Below are 17044 nucleotides of genomic sequence, written 5' to 3'. Positions count from 1 at the left end.
AATCCCAGCCTTTGTTTATAACAAGAGCTGTCCATAAGACAGCCAATGCTCGACTATTCGAATTATTGTCCCAGAAGCAGGAATATTACCCTTAATTTTAAAATATCTATAGAGTTTCAAACCAATATCTGCATTAGTTTTGGAGATACTTGCATGCAAAACTTTAACCAGAAGTTTTATGTTCAAAAGGGGATATAATTTGGCCAAAATGCATGTCAGAGTTATGGGACTTGTTGCTATGACCTAGTTTTATAACCCAAAAGACACATGTGAAGTTTCAATTCAATATCTGCATTAGTTTCGGAGATAGTAACTTGCACGCAAAACTTTAACCAGGATTTTCTAAGTCCAAAAGGGGGCATAATTTGGCCAAAATACATGTCAGAGTTATGGAACTTGACCCAGCGCGGCTGGTAATTGACCTAGAAAAAGGAAAAATAAGTTTCAAAGCTATATGCCTTTAACTGACAGCTATATGAACTTGCATGCGAAACTTAAACCAAGGTTGACGCCGACGCTGACGCCAGGGTGAGTAGAATAGCTAGACATACATACAAGTTTGCTGAAAACAGATCCATTCAAAGTAAATACATATACATTAAGCTTAAACTGTTTTTCTATTTTTTAGTAACCGTGACCTTGATCCCCAGCAGCTCTAAATGAATCCAAATATTCATTAACTTAACTACCTACATACAAAGTTTAAGTAATAAATCTCATTCCCAACTGAAGTTACTGAGTGGACTTTTTTTTTTTTTTTTTTTTTTTTTGTAACAATGACCTTGACCTGAAAGACCCCAAATATAATTTGTTTCAATATAAGCTACATATATAAGTTTAGCCAAATAGGTCCAACCAAAAGAGCTGGAACAAATTGTTTTTACACCACCTATCCTCCAAACAACAAAATATTACACTCTAATAACAAGGTTTTTTTTTTTTTGAAAACCTATTTTATTTCCCTCACCCTAGCTGCCAGGTATAAATTACCATAGGATATTTGATATACAAGAAGTCTGTTAGACTAAGGTTAGTCATTTGCCTAAAACTGTTACTTTACATGTATGTGGAACCTATAGTCATGTCAACAATTTGTTTGAAGTTATTATGACTCAACAAAGTTTCAAGTAAAAATTGTCAGCCATTTGTCGGAAATTATCGAAGCCAATGTTCAGCTGAAATAGTGATGAAAATTACGAAAGAACTAAACAGGCACACTAATTAATGTTACCAGGGATGTCTAACCTACTACTGGGTTTAACTGTATAAATTTCAGAAAAATTTTCAACAGTACATCTTGTTTACAATTTGTCTGCTGCGAACTGATGACACTTGGGGGGAAAAAAGTGCTAAAGATGAATATTTTTAAATCTTATGTATCTGATCAAAATGACAACAGTCCTCTTAACCTTTATTAGCCTGCTGGCTGATTCTGCCCTTGCGACCAGTGCAGACCAAGATCAGCCCGCACAACTGTGCAGTCTGATCATGGTCTGCACTGGTCACTATTCAGTCAGTAAATTTTCAGTGAACACCCCTTTGAATATAAAATGGTATTGCCAAAATTGAAAGATGGACCAGTCCATTTTAGAAATTTAGTAGGGTAAGGGTTAAACATTTATCTGTCACAGAATGTAATCAGCTAGTCTGTATGCATCATAAATATTATGACAAATAAAGGAATGAAAATTGAAATAAAATAAGTACCTTTTGAAATACTAGATACTTCGACTTTGACCATAGTTCAAGCTGAAATTTGAGAAAAACATCATCCATCAAGATATGTGTATTTATTACGGAAACTACATTTTTACCTGAATAGTAGTAACTCTGCCTAAACAGGAAACAACAGTCCTAAGTCGCTCACCTGAGGAGGACTTCGATCTTTTGAACTTGCTTGTGACCATGTTTAGTTTATACATATTTTAGGTTGACTGTGAAGCAAGTTCTACAACTTATATTAATCACTCTCGACACCTCATTCCTGATGGAATCCATCGCCACGAGGGTATGAGAGAAGAGAAGCCAGTTTCCCTTTTAATGCTGAGTGTCAAGCAAGGGAGCTACTGGTACCATTTTTCACGTCTTTGGTATGACGCAGCCGGGGATCGAACCAACGACCTCCCGCACTCGAAGCGGACGCTCTACCACTAGGCTATCGAGGCGTTTGATGGACATCTATCTAGCAATTCATTAAAAGAAATACATGTATAAAGCTTTTTCTGTTTTATCATGTGACGACCCCAAAATACATAACCATAAAAGCAAACCTGAGAACAATCAAACCAAGGGTGGTATATATCGAGTTTGGTCCATCAAGTTCACAGGCAGATGTTGTTTAAATATTTTTCTATTTCAGCCCTGGCAGTCAAGCAAAAATATTTAAGGAGGTAGGTTACCTCAATATTTGTATGTACGCATGTCCAACCGGAAGCTAACATGACGATTTACGATGATGTTTACGACAAACTAAATGTGTTTGTATATCCATTCTTCCGAAAACAAATCATGAACCTGTCTCCGATCTGATGCTTTATGGTTTAATAATGCAGAAATAATAAATAAATTGCCACAGAAATGCTTCAAAACAATGTTGCCTTAAAAATGACGTCAAACGGTGTCAGTTACCGCGCAAAATTAATAGCTTTTATTTTGAAAGTACGCAATTCTGTGCATTTTCTTTATCTGAACTACTTTCAAACAGCCATTATTTGCTAAAATATTTTTTATGAGTCTTTTGCTCTGAATAATAATCAATATTTTGCTTCTTTGTAGTTATATTGAAATGTTATGCGGAATGTAAGAAAATGGATGATGGTAATTAAATGTTATTTGGAATATAGTTGGGTGAAAGGTTACTTGTTATGGCCATTTTCAAATAAAAAAAACTAGCAGTTTGATTTGTAATACCTATTTTTCAGTTTCCGTTGATAATTTGTTACTTATATACTAAAACTAAGATCTAAAATTGTTCAAATTTTGTAGAAAATTGTGGTTTCTTGAACTGAATTGATGTTACCATGGAAACGAAGCCCGTGACTATATATCTAAATGTAAAATTCAAAAGCGTTGACACTGGTCCATTTAAGGAACACAGCTTCGACTTTTTATTTTCATTTCAACAATATCCATGAGAATAATAGCAGCATGCTGAACTATTTTTCCATGAAAAATGCCAGATGAAGGGTACTGCTGTAAGTATTTTAAGCTGTGAAATTTGTTTGAATAAATGCAAATAACACGAAAATATAACTTACGTTAGAAATAATATGTTTTAAAGCTACATTAACAAGAAAGATAATTTTATTCAATATTTTTTTTATAAGAAATTATGACAAAAAGCAAGATATAAGCTATTTTAAACATCTCTGTTGCCATGGTTACTTTAAACTTTAAGAACAAGAGGACCATGATGGTCCTGAATCGCTCACCTATCCCCACATGACCCAGTGTTGAACTGAGTATGACGTCGTTATTTCTATTATTTGACATAGTGACCTAGTTTTTGAGCACATGTGACCTAGATATCATCAAGATAAAAAATTCTGACCAATTTTCATGAAGATCCATTGAAAAATATGACCTCTAGAGAGATCACAAGGTTTTTCTATTATTTGACCTAATGACCTAGTTTTTGAAGGCACGTGATGCACTTTTGAACTTGACCTAGATATCATCAAGTGAACATTCTCACCAATTTTCATGAAGATCTCATGAAAAATATGGCCTCTAGAGAGGTCACAAGGTTTTTCTATTTTTCGACCTACTGACCTAGTTTTTGAACGCACACGACCCAGTTATAAACTTGACCTAGATATCATCAAGCTGAACACTCTCACCAATTTTCATGAAGATCCATTGAGAAATATGGCCTCTAGAGACATCACAAGGTTTTTCTATTTTTAGACCTACTGACCTAGTTTTTGACCGCATGTGACCCAGTTTCAAACTTGACCTAGATATCATCAAGATGAACATTCTTATCAATTTTCATGAAGATCTCTTGAAAAATATGGCCTCTAGAGAGGTCACAAGGTTTTTCTATTTTTAGATCTACCCACCTAGTTATTGACCGCACGTGACCCAGTTTTGGACTTGACTTAGACATCATCAAGGTGAACATTCTGACTAATTTTCATAAAGATCCCATGAAAAATATGGCCTCTAGAGAGGTCACAAAGTTTTTCTATTTTCAGACCTACTGACCTAGTTTTTGACCCCACGTGACCCAGTTTCAAATTTGACCTAGATATCATCAAGGTGAACATTCTGACCAATTTTCATGAAGATCCATTGAGAAATATGGCCTCTAGAGAGGTCACAAGGTTTTTCTATTTTTAGACCTACTGACCTAGTTTTTGACCCCACGTGACCCAGTTTCAAACTTGACCTAGATATCATCAAGGTGATCATTCTGACCAATTTTCATGAAGATCCATTGAGAAATATGGCCTCTAGAGAGGTCACAAGGTTTTTCTATTTTTAAACCTACTGACCTAGTTTTTGACCCCACGTGACCCAGTTTCGAACTTGACCTAGATATCATCAAGGTGAACATTCTGACCAATTTTCATGAAGATCTCAAGAAAAATATGGCCTCTAGAGAGGTCAAAAGGTTTTTATTTTTAGACCTACTGACCTAGTTTTTGACCGCACGTGACCCAGTTTCAAACTTGACCTAGATATCATCAAGATGAACATTCTGACCAACTTTCATAAAGATCCCATGAAAAATGTGACCTCTAGAGTGGTCACAAGCAAAAGTTTACGCACGGACGGACGGACGACGGACGCCACGCGATCACAAAAGCTCACCTTGTCACTTTGTGACAGGTGAGCTAAAAATAGGGTACCATGTAAAGTGCTTGGTATTTTGCTAATAATATTACCCAAATATTCCATGTTGGTCATTAACAGAATGGCACTGAAGCCGTCGAAAGCCCCGTTTTTATACATAGTTTAAAAATGAGAGAAAAATGCATTACCATGGAAACACGAGCCCGTGACATATACATTTTAAGCTTATATTAGAAAGCTAACACGTATACTAGTAAAATTATCAATTATGCAGACTTCTATGGATATCAATGAAACTAAAATACACTGAAAAGTGTTAAATATCCGTATTTTCCTTCTTTCAATATAAAATACCTTTGGAGGGTCATGTTCTTCAAACCTGGATAAAAATTTAACTTGAAGGGACAGAGATAAACGAAATTGAGATTGTAGCAGTTAAAACATCATATTACACAAAATACAAAAAATTGCTGTGGTTGAACTAATTTGAATTTACCCTGGTAACAAGGTAACCTACCTCCTTAAATACAAGAGCTGTCTCATTACAGCAAGTTTCACTATTTGGGACCCTTCCATATAAAACTACCTTACATACAAAAGCTTTAAAAAACTGGCAAAATTTTGTAAAATGTAAGTCAGAGATATGGAACCTAGTTCAGAGTGGTCATTTCACGATGCCAAAGACTTAGTATGAACATTTTCAAATCATTCAGTTCAACAGTTGTTGAGAAACCTGCTTACATATAAAACTTTCATAACATCTCCATCTAAAAAAGGGACATAATTTTGACAAAATGTAAGCCTGAGTTATTATCTCTCATCTCATGGTAACAAAGACTGGCGACAAGTTTGAAAGTTTTCAGTAAATTCGTTTCCAAGAAACTTGCTTGCAGGCAATAGTTCCACAAATTTTCTATGTTAAAAATGGACATAGTCTTTACAAAATATAAGCTATAGTCATATAATATTTCCCGTGAGGTCATATTATAATGCTGAAGATTATAAGAGTCTTTCACTGGTTAAAGGTGCTAATGGAAATATCTGGCTCGAGAGTAACTGTTTAGGCAGTAACGAGGCTCTGCCGAGGTACCGCGAAACAGTTACCCAAGAGCCAGATATTTCAATCCGCACCTTCAACTAGTGACAATTCTTTTTCTTGCATGTTGTTTTCTTTAGTCAATAGAAGAAACTAAATAAGATAAATGTTATAATTTTAAGCACTATTTTATTATAGTAGCATATGAATTTACACATTCATTCATTAATTTCAGCATGTTTGTCATGTTACACCCCAGGATGTGAGACAAGTTTTTCGAGCACCGCCAAAAACGCGGGGAAATCCTGTCTGGCATGAACAAATGTGTAATGTTTAAGAGCATTTGGCCAAGTAGCTATTGAGAAACCTGCTAACATGTAAAACTCTGGTCAAAGAGTGACAGCAGAAGTTCTCATATCTGAAAACCTTTGAGTAGTCAAACTAAAACTTGAGAAAGGTCCTCCCAAGCTTACTGCAGACCAAGTCTAGCAAACATCTTTCAAAAAGTCCATGAAAAGAAGATGTTTTTTTTCTTCTATTTCTCTTGGGGCCCCGATAAAGCCACACCATCTAAAGAAATAGAGAGTGGTCCATGCAAGAATACAATGGGACAACTTTGATGAAGATTATTATCATAAGAAGAAGTTGTTTAATTGCTTTTTCTATATTTAGCTCTGGTGGCCCCTAAAAGATGTCAAGTAGAACCATTTCCACAAACCTGGGAGAGGTCCATGCAAGGATGAAACAGACAAGGTATGATGAAGATTCATCAAACAGTCCAGGAGAAGTTTCTTATTTTTAGCTCCAACAACCTCTAAAAGAGGTCAAGTGGAATCATATGAACATATCTGATAGAAGTCCATATGAGCCGCACCATGAGAAAACCAACACAGTGGGTTTGCGACCAGCATGGATCGAGACCAGCCTGCGCATCTGCGCAGTCTGGTCTCGATCCATACTGGTCGCAAACCCACTATGTTGGTTTTCTCATGGTGCGGCTCATACAAGGAATAAGTTTGGTAAACATCCATTAAGTGGTTCGTGAGAAGTTGTTTAAAAGTTGTTTTTTTCTATTTTAAGCTCTGGCCAATTAGATGCAGTTAAGTGGAACCATTTGAACAATATTGAGAAGGTCTATGCAGGATGCTACAGACAAGTGTGGTGTAATTCTGACCAGGAGTTTCAGAGAAGATGCTAAAGTGAAATGCTGGATGGATAATGACAGACACAGGTTGATCACAAAAACTCACCAGAGCTTGTTGTATACTATATATTATGTATTTTGTACCATAACTTTTTGAATCAAAAACTATACAATAAAGAACAAAGCACAAATTTCAAGCTGTTTAATTTCTTGCCAAGTTTTACACTAAAAATAAAAATTAATATACAAATCTACTCGATATATGAATTTTGTTATGATATCATATTATCATTTATACTTGGCTGTAAGAGTTTTCTAGCACCAGAAATGTCTGTCCAGTATGCAACAAAACAAATGCTTTGACAGTAATTTCAATAGCAAGCATGCAATGGTCATTTATGATAATAGAACTTGTACTAACTCTGACCTTCGATTCATCTGGATTTTCCTCTGTATATCCTCGTACATTAACCCACTCTATCATCAACCCACGCAGCGCCACCTGGGCCTTTAATATATGGCCTAACGTTACCTGAAAATATAGAAACTGAAGGTAGGCAAAATATTCACTGCATACCCTACAAAAAGACTAATTGAAACTCAATAAATTAACCACAGAGTTCCTGTTGACAATAAACAATGTCACAGTTTGGCTCATTTTGAATGAAATAGCTTGATCAAAGTTTTAATTTTACGTAATTTTTATTCCCCTCTTAAAGGTGGTTAAATAAGAAATCAAAGGGCAATAACTCGATGAAAAATCATCCGAATGGAACATGAAGATAATATGCGCATCTCTTCTTGAAAATGAACCTTCCTATGAAGTATGGGTAAATTCGAACCGTGGTTGCTGAGAAATACTCCAGACAATAATTGTACTATAGTATACTACTGTTGAATAATCAAAGGGCAATTACTGGGTGAAAAATTATCCGACCAGAACACGAAGATAAAATGCGCATCTCCTCTTGAGAATGAAGCTTCCTTCGAAGTTTCACTAAATACCAACCAGTGGTTGCTGAGAAATACTGCAGACAAGAATTGTTCTATAGTATACTACTGTTGAATAATAAAAGGGCAATACCCTGAAATCCCGAAAATAAGCCGGTTTTGAAAATAAGCCACCATTTCATTACAGGTGAAAAGGGCTCATAAATTAGCCGCATTCAAAAATAAGCCTTCCAATTTTTTTTATCAGTAATAGTATCAATGACTTTGTTACGACACCATATAAGATAGCAAAAGTTACCAATGTGTACATAGCAGATTTATTTTCAAATGTAATAGAAATAAACTATACTTTGGAATAAAAACACTTAAATAATGCAAGTTGTGCTAATTTTTAAAACCCTGGACAAATTAAAACAACTTTAAAAGCAATAAAATTCCTGTCTCAAACACTTGTTGTCACGTCTGTTCTATTAATTAACACGACCGGTCTTTATAACACAATGCAGTGTTTATCACTTATTGTGTAAGTTATTCATACTTGTTGGGCAATTAAATCATAGATGTATTTGTTTGTTAGGCCAGGCAAAACTTTTTAATAGGTAATTATCTGCTAGCATCGGAGTATTTTCAATAAGAAATTATAACAAAACAGATATCTTAGACTTACAAAGTCTACGTTAGAGTCAGAGATTAGAGATATTGTAAATTTTTTCAGAAAGTGCTATCAGAGAGGATTGATTTTATGGCCAAGTGCTTATCATTTATGACTCTAACGACTGATGCCAGTCTACAGATATCTCAGAAGTATATACTAAAAAAGCAAAAATATGACATCAGTATCTTCAGTATTTCGGTACTCAAAAATACGCCGGTTTTTAAATCGTTACAGAATATATGTACTCAAAAGTTCGCCGGACTCAAAAATAAGCCGGTCTAGATAATAAGCCACCAAATCCTTATGTAAATTTAAAAAAAGCCGCAGCTTATTTTCGGGATTTCAGGGTACTCAGTAAACTAGAGCTATCACTGAAGTTGATGAATGTACCCTCCGCACGCACTGACACAGTACATTGCAATTTGACGCACACAACATTGCTAATTATGTGGCTGTATATACATAGACTCTATGTTTATAGTATAGTAACAAAAAACAAAGTCCCCAAACTCTGCAGAATATTTTTCTGAAAGAACCTCATATGCACCATGCACAAGTAAGACTGGTACTGATCACTTGTGTGAAGTTTCATTAAATTGTGTGCAATGGTTTGGGAGATTATGCGCACACAAGATTGCATATGCAGACTACTATGTATATAGCATAGTAACAAAAAACAAAGTCCCGTTACTCTGCAGAATATTTATCTAAAAGAACGTAACATGCACCATGCACAACTACGGTTGGTATTGATCACTGTGTGAAGTTTCATTAAATAATGTGCAAGGGTTTGGCAGATTAGGTGCGCACAAGCTTGCACATGCACACTGTATGTAACAAAAAAAAAAAACAAAGTCCCATAATTGTGCAGAATTTTTTTCTGAAAGAACCTAACATGCACCATGCACAACTAGGGTTACTACTGATCACTTGTGTAAAGTTTCATTCAATTGTGTACATGGGTTCAGGACATTAGGCACACACAAGATTGCATATGCAGACTCTATGTATATAGTAAAGTAACAAAAAACAAAGTCCCGTAACCCTGCAATTGTTTTTTCTGAAAGAACCTAACATGCACCATGCACAGCTACTGTTGTTACTGATCACTTGTGTGAAGTTTCATTCAATTGTGTCAAGGGGATGAGAAGAGTTGGTGCGCACAAGTTTGCATATGCAAACTCAATGTATATAGTATAGTAACAAAAAACAAAGTCCCATAACTCTGCAATTTTTTTTCCTGAAAGAACATAACATGCACTATGCACAACTACTGTTGTTACTGATCATTTGTGTGAAGTTTCGTTAAATTCTGTCAAGGGGATGAGGAGAGTTGGTGCGCACAAGATTGTGTCTAAGGACAGGCAGACAGACGGACAGACTGACAACCTGAAACCAGTATACCCCCCCTTACAACTTTGTTGTCGGGGGGTACAAAAATCATCTGACCAGAACACGAAGATAAAATGCGCATCTCCTCTTGATAGTAAAGCTTCCTATGAAGTATGGCTAAATTCCAATCAGTGGTTGCTGAGAAATACTACGGACAAGAATTGTACTATAGAATATTACTGTTGAATAATCAAAGGGCAATAACTCTGTGAAAAATCATCCGACTTCAAAATCATCTAGAACATGAAGATAATATGAGCCGTGCCATAAAAAAACCAACATAGTGGCTTTGCGACCAGGAAGGATCCAGACCAGCCTGCGCATCCGCGCAGTCTGGTCAGGATCCATGCTGTTCACTAACGGATTCTCTAATTGCAATAGACTTTGAAAGCGAACAGCATGGATCCTGACCAGACTGCGCGGATGCGCAGGCTGGTCTGGATCCATGCTGGTCGCAAAGCCCACTATGTTGGTTTTCTCATGGCACGGCTCATATGTGCATCTCCTCATTAGTGAAGTTTCTCTGAAGTTTCGCTAAATTCCAACAAAGTGGTTGCTGAGAAAAACTTCGAACAAGAAATATGGGATGGACGAAGCGTCGACTACATGTGTATGCTTCTCCTTCGGGGAGCATAACAACCAATTATCAGTAAACCAGATGGATGACATCCTCACACAGAAGAAGCTACATCCCAAGTGGAGTTTCATGGTGTTACATCAAATTTATTTATAATTCTATGAATGATTTCAGTGTCACCTGTGACAGGAAATGTACTCACCTGTAACACAGCATGACTACCTAGAGGACGTGTCACTTGTACTGATAAACCTCCTGCCTTCTGGTTAAAACGTGCAGCATAATTTTCTACAATACTGAAAGAAATATATTTGCAATTTCAACTTACTTACAGAAGTGTGTAATGGGATTCTTGATAGTTCGAAAAGCAAACAAGAGGGTCATGATGACCCTGAATTGCTCACCTGAGTAATATGAGCTACATGTTTCAAATGTCAAACTGATGATAAAATATTAAGAAAGTCAGCAGGTCACATTCATGGTCAATGAAATCCAGTTTTACGATTTGTGTGCAAAACTGTGTATGTCATCAAAATTTCAAGGCTGTATCTTAAAAAACAAGAAAGTAGGTCAGTAGGTCAAGGTCACAGTTAAGTGACATCATATTACTTGGGGTCATCAGGAAATTATAATTAAACAGTCTTGGAAATAGGATCAGATGATTTTTTAAGTATTTTTCCTATATAACTCACATAATAACTAAGTGACCCCAGGACGGGGCCCCTTTTAACCCCAGGGGCATAATTTGAACAATTTTGGTAGAGGACTACTAGACAATGCATCATACCAAATATCAAAAGCCTAGGTCATATGGTTTCAGACAAGAATATTTTTAAAGCTTTTTCCTATACAAGTCTATATAAAACTTGGGACCCCCAGGGCAGGGCCTCTTTTCACCCAAGGCATACAATTTGAACAATTTTGGTTGAGGACCATAAGGCAATGCTACAATGATTTCAGACAAGAAGATTTTTAAACTTTTTTTCCTATATAAGTCTATGTAAAACTTGGGACCCCCAGGGCAGGGCCATATTTGACCCTAGGGGGATAATTTGAACAATCTTGGTAGAGGACCACTAGATGATGCTACATACCAAATATCAAAGCCCTAGGCCATGTGGTTTTGTACAAGAAGATTTTCAAAGTTTTCCCTATGTAAGTCTATATAAACCATGTGACCCCCGGGGCGGGGCTACATTTGACCCTAGGGGGATAATTTGAGCAAATTTAGTAGAGGACCACTAGATGATGCTACACACCAGATATCAAAGCCCTAGGCCCTGTGGTTTTGGACAAGAAGATTTTTAAAGTTTTTCCTTTACATTGCCATGGCAACCAGAGTTCTGCATGGAATTCAATTCTTTGAACAATTTTGAAAGGGGGCCACCCAAGGATCATTCCTGTGAAGTTTGGTGTAATTCTGCCCAGTGGTTTTCAAGAAGAAGATTTTTTTTAGAAATTGTTGACGGACGACTGACGACGCACGACTGACGATGCACGACTGACATCAAGCAGTCACAATAGCTCACCTTGTCACTCTGTGACAGGTGAGCTAAAAAAAAGTGAGCAAATATCAGCAGATACTGTAAGCCTGGCCTTACAATATAATGGAACTATTCTGTATATACACATGAAACTACAGCTATCCCTAAAGTAAACAAGGTAGTCAGCTATATCCCCCGCCGCTGTTATGGATAGTAAAAGGGTTGATTGTACTGGGTGGAAGCACTGACGCTGTTAAGTATATCTTACAGTCCATGTATGACAAAATCAATACCTAAAGTTGTGACCTCAACCTTGAGCCTGCATGACTGACTCATGGGTTTTGCAAACCATCTTAATAAGGTGAACACTTGACCAAAGTTTCAAGAAAATCCTTCAAGTGGTTTAGCAGAAAAGGAGGGGACAGGAAATTGAAGGCTCAAACATTTGAGTTGTGACCTTGAGCTGGCATGGGTGAATTTTGAGTTTTGCCCATCGTCTTGATAAGGGAAATATTACAGCCAAGTCATATTAAAATCCTTCAAGGGGTTAAGAAGATACAGAGCCGACACAAAATGGAAGGCTCAAACCTTTGACCTTGAGTTGTGACTTTGACCTTGAGCCGACATGGCTGACTCATGAGTTCTGCACATCGTCTTGATGAGGTGATCATTTGACCCAAGTTTCATGAAAATTCTTGAAGGGGTTTAGGAGATACAGAGCGGACACAAAATGGAAGGCTCAAATCTTTGACCTTGAGTTGTGACCTTGACCTTGAGTCGACATGGCTGACTCATGAGTTCTGCACATCGTCTTGATGAGGTGATCATTTGACCCAAGTTTCATGAAAATCCTTAAGGGGTTTAAGTTATATGGAGCAGACACAATTGTTATGGACGGATGGAGACCATTCCTATAACCATACGCCACGAAATTAATAAATCACTACACACTTAAAGGCTTATTTTAAAATGTATAACATTATTGATTGCCTTTAAAGTTCAACCTATCTGACATTTATTCAGTTCTGAGATTAATCACGTTAATACATTGTATTACTGAAAAGAAAGTGTCTGATCTGGTAAAATGGACAAGTATTTTCTGGAATAACAAATCCAGTAAAATAACAGAATTTATAATTATTAAAGACATGAGTTATTGTTCTTGCCCTTTGCACTTTCTCTTCAACCATTACCACCATATCAAGTTTCATTAAATTCTCTTCAGTAGCTTAAAGTTACTGTCAAGATGAAAAGGTGAAAAAATTTGTAAGCACAAAAAGAAAGAAAATTTAAAACTTGTTCAAGAAAAAGTCATGGTTCTTACAGTCTTCCTCTCTCCCATCTATTTCTGTATCATCTATCAGTAGGGGCAACTTCCCATTCAGGAAACAATCTATGGGTTTTTCTCTACTTCCCTAACGGGTAACCTGATAATTTGAAAATCCTTTGATGAATGGCAGAGTTAGAGACCGGACAAGAAACATACCATGTTACCTTTGATTTCTAAGTGTGACCTTGACCTTGGGAGCTAGGGGTCTGGGTCTTGCACATGATATATCAACTCATTATAGGGAATATTTGTGCCAAGTAATTTCAAAATCCCTTGATGAATGGCAGAGTTATCGATTTGACGAGAAACAGATCATGTTAACCTTTAACCTGTAAGTGTGATCTAGACCTTAAAGCTAAGGGTCTGGGTCTTGCGCATGACATATTGTCTCATTATGGAGAACATTTATGCCAAGTTATTTCAAAATCCCTTCATGGATGGCAGTGTTATGGACCTGACACGAAGTGTGAAGGATAGACGGATGGACGCAGCCTATTTCTATGTCCCCCTTTTTTTCTTAGAAAAATGCGGGGGACAATTATTCAACTGGAAAATGCCGCAGACATGCAAAACAAACCTTTGTTCTGAACATGCCAATCAAGCCTTTGTACTGAATCAAGTTTAGTTGATATCCAACCAGTAGTTCCAGAGTAGTCTGGCCTAGCTTTTGTGATAAATGGATGGACTGACAGATAGCACAAAATCAATATATCTCCCCATATGTGGTGAGACATAATAAACAGTACAAACAAACTGAAAGTTTGTGGTTACCTTGGACCATAAGCATGTCCGGTTGGTGGAGTTCTTTTCAATTTTTTAGCCTGTGCTGCACCCATCTGTTGTGTTCTTTTTATTTTGACATGGGCATCTAAAACAGAGGCCCCATACCCTGCCAGGTCGGACACCTTCAATACAGATAAAACTTACATAATATACAGTAATGAACTTTATTACAAGAAAGACATACGATATAATTGTACAAAAAATATGCCCAATCTCCTTCCTAAGACAGTCAGCTAGTTCCTTCAAGAAAGGTGGAATTGTGGTAAACTGCAAATACACAAATCTCACAAGACAATTAGTGGATCATATTTCTGTAAATTAACATCTAACTTTAAAACGTCTTTAAAGACAATTAGTGGATCATATTTCTGTAAATTAACAACTAATGTTAAAACGTCATATTTGGTTTAAACAATATTTATTGACTTAATTGCAATTATTACAAAACCGGTATTACAAATATCAACACAGAGGATTCAGCAGGAAGCTATATAATAAAATATTATATTAAAGCTTTTTAAGAATCTCTCTCCCTGAACGTCATATTTGTATGCGTATATTCAATATTCAATACAAGTAATTTTCATACATGGTTCTTTGCACTTCAATCTTGACAATGTTATAACAACAAAAAGAGTTACATAGTCTGTAATTGCATAAAGAACTGATAATTTAGAACAACACGTAAATGTAACATTACCTTGTTGGACCATTTGTATGCCTGGAATATCTGTGTGTACACTGGTGACTTGTCTATAGCAGGATCAATACTCAGGTAAATACTGTTTGGTATAACTGAGGACAGAGACTGCAGTGAACCACATGCTTTTTCCAGTTCACTGAAATGCATAGAGTAACTAGATCAGTACACAAGACAAGAGGCCCAAGTGGGCCTAAGTCGCTCACCTGAGACCAAATTTAACCTAATTAAAACTTGCTTGTGACAAAGTATTAAATTAAACAAGAGCACCGCCTTGCGGGTGCTGACGCTCATCTGATTTTTTTTGTATAATAGAAATATTGTCCTACCCATGATTTTCTAAGTCTAAAAAGGGCCATCATTCTTGCAAAAAGCAGGATAGAGTTATGTTTCTTGATGTACAGTGTCCACTTATGATTGTGAAAAACTGTTGCAAGTTTTAAAGCAATAGCTTTGATAGTTTATGAGAAAAATTGCCTTAAACATAATACTCAACCAAGAAAATGATTTCTAAGTCCAAAAGGGGCAATAATTTTTGCAAAAAGCAGGATGGAGTTATGTTGCTTGCTGTACAGGGTCAGCTTATGATGGTGAACAAGTGTTGCAAGTTTCAAAGCAATAGCTTTGACAGTTTAAGAGAAAAAGTTGACGTAAACATAAAACTTAACCAAGAAATCTGATATTTTCTAAGTCCAAAAGGGGCCATAAATCTTGCAAAAAGCAGGATGGAGTTATGTTTCTTGCTGACAGGGTCAGTTATGATGGTGAACAAGTGTTGCACATGCTTTTTCCAGTTCACTGAATGCTAGAGTAACTAGATCGTTACACAAGACAAGAGCCAGTGGCCTAAGTCGCTCACTGAAAACAATTAACCTAATAAAACTTGTTGTGACAAAGTTTAAATTCAAAAAGAACTAACAAATTATAGGTGAGGACAAAACAGCAACATGGGGTAAATGGACTAAATTTATTATGTACCGTTTCGGTCCTCCAGTATAGGTAAACAATATTAATAGTATAATAAAGCATTACTTAATGATATAAGGAATAAAGTTACACTTATACAGTATATTACTTATACCAAGAAATATTATTTCTAAGTACAAAATGGGGCCATAATCTGCAAAAGTAATGGAGTATGTTCTCATATAGTCTGGTAGTGTATATAGTGAAAATGATCATATCAAGTTTAATTAGAATAGGTTAATAGTTAAGTTAAGCTTCAAACATAAAACTTAATCGGCAATGCCGTCTTAGTCGTGTTCCGACTGGACATCGTTCAGTGTACAGATAGACTATAGTTACTTTTTCAAATATCGATGATCTAAAAAGTATAACAAATAAAAGGCGTTCGAGTGAAATCAGCACAAGGTAAAATGACTAATTTAGTTACTGTCTAGGACCTTAGACAAATTCTATAATCTTACATGCTGTTCTAGTAATCTCATGTCGAGCAATGAACGTTTAAAAATAGTTAGTACATGTACTACTTTTTTATTACAAAATAATGTTCATTCACGATGATATCTTGTCTATGTTGAAATTCGATATTGTTCGTGTCAGTCCTTTGATTTAATAATGTAAAAGAAAAAAATGTTTCACCCTGTATTTGTCTGCTCTCACAGTGTAACTGTCTGTGGCCTAGGAGCTCCAAGGAATACCATTCCATAACAATGCGGCCTAACTATAAAACTATCATCTGCATGTGTAATGATGTATGTCTGTAGATTTTACTGTTGGTTCTTTGTTGAGATATGGCAATGTCTTCTCTTAGATTTTCTAATTTCAAGCGTGCTAAATACAACAAACTGAGGGCATCTAGCTGAAGATTTTGGCATAATACTCCTATATCAAAATGAATACATGTTCAGATTTGTTCTCTTTTTCTGTCGCAATAAACTGTGATAGTTACAAATTGATTAAATGCAAAACAAGAGTTGTCCGTAAGACAGCCAAGCTCGACTAATCGAAATATTGTCACAGAAGCAGGAAATTATTACCCGAAATGTTAAATATCAAAAGAGTTTTAAGTTCAAAAGAGGACATAATTTGACCAAAATGCATATCAGAGTTATGGGACTTGATGCTATCAACTAGTTTTATAACCCCGAAGAAACATGTTAAGTTTCAATTCAATATCTGCATTAGTTTTGGGGATAGTAACTTGCATGTAAAACTTTAACCAGAATTTTCTA

At 36.1% G+C, this 17044-nt stretch overlaps 1 protein-coding gene across 2 annotated transcripts in view; it reads right to left on the bottom strand.

Annotated features, from left to right (window-relative positions):
• LOC123566371 (mediator of RNA polymerase II transcription subunit 27-like) overlaps positions 1–17044 on the bottom strand; it is a 35022-nt gene that overhangs the window by 5594 nt on the left and 12384 nt on the right. The window contains exons 2-6 of one of the 2 annotated variants that reach the window (XM_045360377.2): positions 14850–14988; positions 14138–14271; positions 10755–10848; positions 7399–7509; positions 1708–1749 (exon numbers count right to left, since the gene is read on the bottom strand). In XM_045360377.2, the coding sequence (XP_045216312.2) occupies positions 1708–1749; positions 7399–7509; positions 10755–10848; positions 14138–14271; positions 14850–14988 (520 nt within the window). The remainder of the gene's footprint in view (positions 1–1707; positions 1750–7398; positions 7510–10754; positions 10849–14137; positions 14272–14849; positions 14989–17044) is intronic. The other variant, XM_045360378.2, reaches the window with a different exon arrangement.

The sequence above is a fragment of the Mercenaria mercenaria genome, chromosome 8 (assembly GCF_021730395.1).
Source record: "Mercenaria mercenaria strain notata chromosome 8, MADL_Memer_1, whole genome shotgun sequence".
Classification (NCBI taxonomy): domain Eukaryota; kingdom Metazoa; phylum Mollusca; class Bivalvia; order Venerida; family Veneridae; genus Mercenaria; species Mercenaria mercenaria.
This window is presented reverse-complemented; position numbering and strand designations above follow the sequence as displayed.